General features: G+C 60.9%; 1 protein-coding gene across 1 annotated transcript; it reads right to left on the minus strand.

Annotated features, from left to right (window-relative positions):
- Positions 1–830: 830 nt before the first annotated feature.
- Positions 831–4,932, minus strand: JRK (Jrk helix-turn-helix protein). The gene has a single exon (XM_024741274.1). The coding sequence runs from the start codon at positions 3,735–3,737 to the stop codon at positions 2,151–2,153; it is 1,587 nt and encodes a 528-aa protein (XP_024597042.1). The 5' UTR covers positions 3,738–4,932; the 3' UTR covers positions 831–2,150.
- Positions 4,933–8,548: the final 3,616 nt, after the last annotated feature.

Consider the following 8,548-nt stretch of genomic DNA (forward strand, 5'->3'; position numbering starts at 1 on the left):
GGATGAGGAGGCCTTCCCACCCGACTCCGATTTCGCACCCAGTCCAGTGGGGCCCCCTAAGACTGTTTAGGAAAGATTCTGAGACCAGAACATTCTGACCCCTTGAGCCTCTCAGAAACTGGATGGTGAGTGAAGAGCAAAGCCCCAGGGGTGGGCACTCGGGGGTGGGGCAGAGGCGGGGGCACCCATGGGCGGCTGGGCGCCGCCGGGCTCCGGTCCTCCCTGGGCACGCGCACCTCACGCTGCACCCCGAGAAACCTCGCACTGCCCAGGATCTCCAGCACTGAGGCCATGAGGAGGGGGCGTGCCGGCTCGTTAGGGGAGAGGGAAGCAGGCAGAGCCGAGTCCTGCCCCTGAAGAACAACGCAGCACAGGGGGCATGTCTGGTCCTGGAAGGAGGACAGACTCCCTCAGCTGGTTGGTGATGAGTGCTCATTGATCGCCACAACACAGCCAGGATGGGGGCAGGTTGTGAGGGCAGGACAGGAGTCTGGCCTGGGGTCTACAGTCTGGTGGGGACACAGCACCCACGGGGGGCCGTCCCCCCCCCAGCACAGTCCCGCTACTCCAGAACCACTGGGCTGGGGTCGAGGGGCTGACAGTGGGGAGGGAGCTTCTCCGCGTGTCCGTCCATCTCCACGCTGCCGCCCCTAACGTCTAACCCTGTCAACACCTCAAGCAGCTGCAATTCAACCACACAGGGGACGCACAGGAGTCCAAAAGTGGCACAGAAGTACACGGTGCACAGATGTCGCCCCATACACGGGAAGGAAACCGATGTGGCAACACAGCAGGAGGCAATCTGGCCCAAAGAATCAGCAACGACACTGTGAAAACGATCTGTGCTTGTTTCACAATCTTCATACCCACATTTAAAGCAGGAAACGCACGGTCCACAGAGCAACGCCGGGCTGGCCATGACTGCTACCGCACTAGAGCAGCGCCGGGCCGGCCATGACTGCTACCTCGCTGCTGGGAAAGATGTAGAAACACCAGAGAAGCCGACTGCGAAGCAAGCCCTCAGCTCTCCTCGGCTCTCACGGAGGGCTCTCGGCAGGCAACAAACACAGGAATGAAAACTACGTGCCGATTCAGCTACCCAAGAAGGGGATGCAACTGAAGGCAAAGCAGTGAAAAGAGCACAGAAAAGCACACCCATTTCAAGTACATTCGAAGAGGGTGACCACGGCCGATAAGGGGCTCTCCGTCCTACGGCTGTGCTGACGAGCGACATGGCAGAACAGAGAGGCTGGGAATGAGCTGCAACACAGGAAACACGGCCGCGCCATCCCGCAACTGGCCTTTGCGAGACCACCAGCACAGCCAGCTTTCCACAGCTGAAAACAGGAGTTCGAATCCTGCCAGACAGCCCAGCTGCGTGCTTTACTGTTTTTGTTAGATCGCCTAAGGCTAATTTCTGAACATCTGGTCAAAGTTTATTAATGCAGAGACTGTAAATGTGAAATTATGGGGGGTGAGGCCTGTAGGCTGGACTCAGAGCCAAGATGCTCGAAACACTGGCAGTGCCCTGTGGCCCCACGTTGAGGTGACGGGCCCAGCCGCCCGCTCCTGCTGGCTTTAACGGAGCAATTCTACCACATCAAGTAGGCGTGCAGCCTGCTGCATCTTGGGGTCTGAGCCTGAGAGGCGGGACGTGCTGGCAACATGGAGAAACTCTGAGAGACCTGTGCTGCTACGTGAGCTCACGACTGAAGGGGGACGTGTGGCCTGTAGAGCCACAGGCAGGGGCCACACCAACTCTTATTCTATTGAGTCCCGCCCTCGGTGACCTGCCCGACTCAGGGCTGGCCCCCAGACCAGCAGACTGAGTCCTGGAGGAGGGGAGCGGCGGGCCACAGGAAGTGCCAGCCCGGTCAAGTGGCATCGGGTACCGCCATTGGTCGGCTGAAGGCGGCTCTTCCCCACCTGGACAGAGAGACATCTCCACCCTCGGACACAGCAAGGCTCAGCCAGAGAACATGAGGCTGGCTTCCGGCCACCGGAGGCTCCGGTACGTTTTGGGTCTGGGTGGGCCCTTCAGGAAGACCCCCCTGGCGCCCATGTGGCACGACAGGCCACACGGCAAAACCCCGACAGGGCGGGCCGTCCTGAGGGACGTGACCCGAGACCGCAGGTCGGGCCCTGCTGCCTCAGGCCTCACCCGCTGTGGACGAGCCGGGCAGAGGGGAGCGAGGCGGGGCGCCGCGAGGCCCAGCGTGCTCCCAGGGCGCCTCGAGCTTGACGGCGGCCCTGAGGGCCCTGCGCCGCTGTGCCTGCTGCCGCCTGCCGAACACGGAGCGCAGCGCGCGCAGCTGGCCCACCTCCTGTGCCGAGAAGCAGCGCTGCCCCTCCGCAAAGCGCACCACGGCGTCGAAGGACGCAGCCGCCTGCTCCCAGGCCGCCTCGTCACCCACCCCCTCCTCGGCCAGCTCGGGACTCCCGGTGGCCGCGCTCCCAAGGCGGGCCGGGGCGCCTCCCCCGAGCCCGGGGATGTGCACGAAGGTCTGGTTGGGAGGCTTCGTCCTGAGGCGCTCGGGCTCCTCCTCTGAAGACGAGCCTTCGACGAGTGTGACCTCGGGCCACAGCTTCCTCCAGGCCCGGCTGAAAACGGCGCCCGGCACCGCGTTCCAGGCACAGGCCACGTCGAGCACGGCGTCGTGCACGCTGCAGCGGGGGGTGAAGGCCTGCAGCGTGCCGCGAGGGGTGACGAAGTTCCTCATGAAATCCCTGCGAATGCCCTGGTCCATGGGCTGGATCAGGGAGGTGACGCTGGCGGGCAGGAAGATGGTGAAAATGTTCTCCGAAACCAACTCGGCCTCCCGCGGGTGGGCGCGGGAGCCGTCCAGCAGGAGGATGGCCTTGCTGTCTTCGGGCAGAGCCACAGCTCGGAAGTGCTCCTTCACCGCGGGCACAAAGATGTGATGGAACCAGTCAGTAAAAATCTCCTTGTCCACCCACGCGTTACCTTGGGCCTTGTACGCGACAGGCAGGTGCTGGATGCCCTGGACTGCCTTGGGGCCGCCGCATTTCCCGACCACCAAGGGTTTGATCCTGTGGGAGCCCGTGGCGTTGGCGCACATGAGGACGCTCAGCCTGTCCTTGTTCTGCTTGGGGCCGGGCACCGCCCCGCCCTCCGGGCTGGGACTGGGCGAGCTGCGCCAGAAGAGGCCGGTCTCATCGGCGTTGTACACCTGCTCGGGGGACAGGCCGTGCTCGGCGGTTAAGCTCCGGAAGAAGCCGCAGAACTGCTCTGCAGCCTGGTGGTCGGCCGCCTGTTTCTCGCTGGACGCGTCCAGCTTCTTGATGCCGTGTCTGGCCTTAAAACGCCAGAGCCAGCCGCCAGAAAACACGCAGGGCTCGGTCAACTGCATCTGCTCATAGAAGTCCTTGGCCTTTTCAATGAGCATGGGGCCCGAGACGGGCACGCCCTCGGCACGCTTCACCAGGAACCACTCGTACAGCACGCGGTCCAGGTGCTCGAGCTTGGGCGTGTGCAGCGTGCGCCGGTGCGCCAGGGCCTTGTCCGAGTCGGAGTTGGCGAAGAAGCGGAGCAGCTGGGCCTTGTGGGCCCTGATGTCGTACAGGGTGGACATGCCCACGTTGTACTCCTGCATCAGCGCCTTCCTGCTCTCCCCCTTCTCCAGGCGCCGGCAGATGTCCATCTTCTCCTTCAGGGTCAGCACCACCCTCTTGCGCTTCTCCCCCAGGCTCCTCCCGGCAGCCGGCTTGGAGGCCATGAGGAGGGGGCTCGTCCCGGCCGACAGGGGTCGCACCTGGGCCAGTACTGGAGGACTTTCCAACCCTCCTTCCCCTCCCAACACCCTCGCCCACTGGCGTCCTGCTGATGCTGATACGGGCCCACCACGAGCCAAGGCCTCTTCCGGGCTCGGGCAGCTTCCCGGCCCTCTCTGCAGGGGGGACGAGCGTCAGCCACCCGAGGCTTCCACGGCTGGAACCTCCAGCCTTCTCTGCAGGGACGGTGGCAGCTTCTCTCTTCAAGCACGGACCGGAGGGTAAAGGGGCCCCGGGAGCTGGTTTCCGGCAAATCGAGATTTCACCGTCTGAGCCGTGGGTGCCTCTCTCACGCACATCGTGCTTTAGCAGCTGGAAAGCAAAAAGGGGAAGAAAGAAAAACGTTACGGAGCCCGTTACTTTCGACGTGCTGGGGAGCGGCAGGGGACGGTGTCATGGAGGCGATGAACACGCGAGCTGGCCGGCAGGTGGTGCAGGGAAGAGGCCTGCCCGGCGGAGGGGGGCTGCCTGGCGCGCTGGGCACACTGGCACTTCTCAGCTTCCACAGTGACCTCCGAGTCGCTCGCTATGGCTCCAAATTGAAAGTGGCTCTCTTGGAAGCAACCTGGCCTCCCGGGAAAAACGCCAAGGGCGATGCCACTGGACAAAGCAAGGAAGCCATAGGCGCTGAGCGACCTCAGAGCCACGTCCCACCTCCAGAACCAACCTTCCCGCTGTAGCTGCTCTCGGCCCACCTGACCTATCCACCTTCACAAAGCCCTTGTTCCTTTGAGGGCGGCCGAGGCAGGGGATGGAGGTGCTGCAGGGGGCAGGGATTCCTCTAGACTTCCAGGGCTGAGGAACCTGCAAACCTCTTCTGAAACAAGGTCCCCTCAAACCCTCTCTTTGACAGCAGGCCCCAAACTGCTTCTAGAAAACCAGGCCTTGGTAGGCCTCGGGCTCCTCCCAGAGGGGCTGCCAGTCTCTCAGCTACTGGTCCCCACAGCGACATGCTCAGACGCCAAGGATGCCTCTGGACGCACAGTCACACGTGAGCGTGCAAACAACACTCACACGCACCCTCCCTCCCTCACACACACACAGGACACTGGAAAGGGCCAGGCCAGAGCGGGCTTCCTGAATACTTGTTGATCGAGAACACTCTATGAATAAATTACTAATTCATGCTGGAAACAAAAATACGAGAACTGTCTTCTGGCCCCGCTGGGAGCAGGGTGGTCTTCCTGCATCAGTTATATATCCTTGTAAGTAGTAAACTTTGTGTTTAAGTTGACATACACGTCTTTGGTTAAAGCTAGTAAGAGAACATAAAGGAAAGTGACTTATATAAACCCCACAGCTCTGGTCTAACTTGTCTTTCATCATCATCTACCTTTCCTCCTCATAAAGATCTGGGTCATTACAGTCCCTTCCAGCTGGTCATGTCCATCCCTTTATGACAATTTCCCCAAACGCCCCCCACCCCTCCCTGCTCCGTGGAGCAGACATGTAGGACTGAGCAGATGGTCCTGGCTGACCTGGGCAGCCTGTGAGAATCACAGCCCTGTCACACGTCACCTGGTAAAACGCCAACTTCTTCCAGCCCCCGAGGAGTGAAGAGCTGTTATCCCCACGCTGACCAGCCCTGGCTGGTCTGCTCGGGCCGTGTGGCGTGTCTGCCACGAGTCCTGTCTTCTCCCTCCCGGCCAGCTGTGTCCCCTGGCTTCCCTCGCACCCGGGAGGGACTGCCAGTCACCGAGGCAGCACCACAGGCAGCTGACAGCATCCGTCGCCAGGTCCCAGCGTGGAAAGGCAGCAACTCCCACCTCACCTCCCTCCCGAACCCTCACACTCGGCTCTGTCCAACTTCACGCCACGGGTGAGGCCACAGGACTACTCACGTATGCAACATAAAAAGGTAGCCCCTTGAGACCACAGCTCAACAGAAATGAAGTTTATTCAGATGTAGCAAGAGTCCCAAAGACAAATCCTAGGCATGTCAGCAGCCAGCCCAAGGTACGCCCTTTAACCCTTCTCAGTCAGTCTCCTGGTCTGCAAAGTGCGGGTGCTGGGACCTATTTTCATTCTATTGGCTTGGCTATAAAGTTTGTTCAGGCTTTTCCATAAGATGCCAGCGAAAATCCCGAACGACCTTTCCGGCTAACGCGATATTTACTGGGGGACAGTGTGACTGTGCGCTGCTTGGCCCTGTGGAGAGCAGAGGGAACTAAAGGCCATAATCCATCCTTAAGGAAACATTTAATTTAAAACCACCATAAAAACCAGGAGGAAATAGGGGACCCCCGGTCACTCGCGAGGGACTGACTCTAAGCACAAAAGGCAGGAGGAAGGGCCAGACGTGGCACCGGGAGGAGGCTCAGCGCCAGACACGGGCTCACTGTGGACGCTTCCTCACGTCTGAGCCTGATACAACGGAGATGGAAACACCGGTCCCGCTGGAGAGACAAAAACTTCCTTTAAAAGTGAAATTCAGATATTACTTCTGAAACAATTTCTTAAACCAAAAGGAAACAACACGGCCAAAAAATTAAAACGGTTTTAAGCCTTGCCACTGATACCCTCTTGGGCCCCAGGGGCAGAGATGGGGCAGGAGAGAGAAGAGTGGGGCACCACCTGCATTCTGCCCCTTCCTGTAGGCGGGGAGACGCTCTTCCTTAGAGGAGAGCCTGAGGAATTTAGGAGGAGGATGTGAGAAACCACGTTTCCTCGGCAGTAGCCAGTAGTGTGCAAGGGCGTGTGTGGGGAGCGGGGCGACTATCAGAAAAATACTCCGGACACAAGTGTTCCGGCCCGAAGAAGGGCTGGATTAAGTCTTGAGGGGCAAGAGGGAATGGGGAGGGGTCCTGGGTCAGGGGCGGACATGGGGGTGCGCACCCTGCAGAGAGGGGAGGCGGGCGGTTAGTTACCCACGCAGACCCCTACTTCGTGGGCGCAGGTGCGGGGCCGTGGGCAGCCCGAAGCAGGGGGACGGCTCGGGTTAGGGGAGAGGCTTGTTTTGACAGCGTTTCTAACGCCGGGGGCCACGTCTGGGGCAGAAAGGCAAAAACCAAAAAGAAAAGAAAGCAGCCAGGTCTCAGGCCGGCTCCTTCCTGGCGAAGGGACCTCGGGGTCTGGTCCTTCCTCGGGGGGAAGCCCCGGCCAGGCTCGCAGGGAGGCTGCGGAGAGACCAGATCGGTTTCGGGGGCCCGGGGGAGGCTCCGCACCAGCAGCTCGGCCCCGGGCCCCGCCCGGCGCCCCCGCAAGCCCGAACGCCCCTCCCCTGCTGCCCACGAGCCGCCACCGCCGGCCGGAAACGCCCCGCCCCCCGCCGGTCCGCGCCGCTCCGCCTTCCCCCAGCCACTTCCGGGACGCTCTAGGCGGCCCGGGGGACTCGGCGTTTCTGTGTCTCCGCGGGTAGCGGCGGGCGCGCGGTGACCATAGGCTCGGGTTCGGAGATGGGTGCATCTCTGGGCCGAAAAGGCGGGGCCTCTTGTCCTGGGCAGGGGTGGCAGCAGGGCAGGGTGGGCCCGGCACCCCCAGCCGGGAGGCCTCGTGTGGGGACGTTTCTGATGAAGGAGGGCAGTGCTTGAGCCCCTCCCTTTGCGAAGTCCACCGGCCAACGCTGTTTTCCTCCTCTCTGGCCTCATCCACCCCTAATTTAGATGATTTGGATGATGAGATTTGAAATTTCTGAGCTGGGGAGACTTGGATGAGATTCAGACTTGAGTTGATGCTGTAATGAGTTGAGATTTGGGGGACCTTCGGATGGGGTGAATGTATTTTGCATGGGGGGCAGAGGACGTCCAAGCTCGAATCCCCAGAACCGGTGACTGGGTCACCTCACATGGCATCAGGGACTTTGCAGATGCAATTGCGTTACGATTTTTGAGATGGGAGATTATCCCGATTATGAGGATGGGCCCGGTGTCATCACAGGGTCCTCATAAGAGGGAGGAAGGAGGCACAGAGCCGGAGAAGGATGTGAGGATGCAGGCAGAGGGAGAAAAGGAGATGTGACAGCAGCCGCAGGATGGAGTGTGCGCCTAGAAGATGGAGGAAGGGGCCACCAGCCAAGAATGCAGGGCCTGCAGGAGACGGAAAAGAGCCTGCAGAAGGAAACAGCTCTGTGGACCCCTTGATTTTTAGCTCCGTAAGGCTCGCGTCAGACTTCTGACCTCCAGAACTGTAAGGTGATAAATGTGGGAGGGTTTTGGGGGTTTTTTTTTGCGGTACGGGGGCCTCTCACTGTTGTGGCCTCTCCCGTTGTGGAACACAGGCTCCGGACGCGCAGGCTCAGCGGCCATGGCCCACGGGCCCAGTCGCTCCGCGGCATGTGGGATCTTCCCGGACCGGGGCACGAACCCGTGTCCCCTGCATCGGCAGGCGGACTCTCAACCACTGCGCCACCAGGGAAGCCCCGTGTGTTGTTTTAAGCCCAGTTTATGGTCATGTGTTGCAGCAGCAACAGGGAACTAGGATAGATTTGCATAGTTCTCTCCCTCTTCGTTCACCTTCTTCCCTTGGCTCCCAGGACGCGACCACCCCTGGCCCTCCTTCCTCACCCTCCCCTGATGATTCCCAACGGGCCAGCTTCACCCCTCGGCTCTCTCCTCTCTGCCCATGCCCCCTCCTGGGATCTCCTCCAGTCTCCTGCTGTGCCTACCAGCAAAGGCAGGCAGCTCCCAAATTTATGCCTCCTGCCAGGACCCCTCCCGCAAACTCTAGCCGCCTGTGCCCTACCCAGCGTCCCGACGTACGTAGCCTTCTAACCCTCGAGCCGGCATTTCTACACCTGCGCTCGCACCCCTCCCCTGGC

This window comes from Neophocaena asiaeorientalis, unplaced genomic scaffold, assembly GCF_003031525.2.
Source record: "Neophocaena asiaeorientalis asiaeorientalis breed wild unplaced genomic scaffold, Neophocaena_asiaeorientalis_V1.1 scaffold177, whole genome shotgun sequence".
Classification (NCBI taxonomy): Eukaryota; Metazoa; Chordata; class Mammalia; order Artiodactyla; family Phocoenidae; genus Neophocaena; species Neophocaena asiaeorientalis.

Bases quoted from the DNA above. Each gene is read 5' to 3' on its own strand.
- JRK (XM_024741274.1), bottom strand. From the start codon at position 3,737: ATGGCCTCCAAGCCGGCTGCCGGGAGGAGCCTGGGGGAGAAGCGCAAG.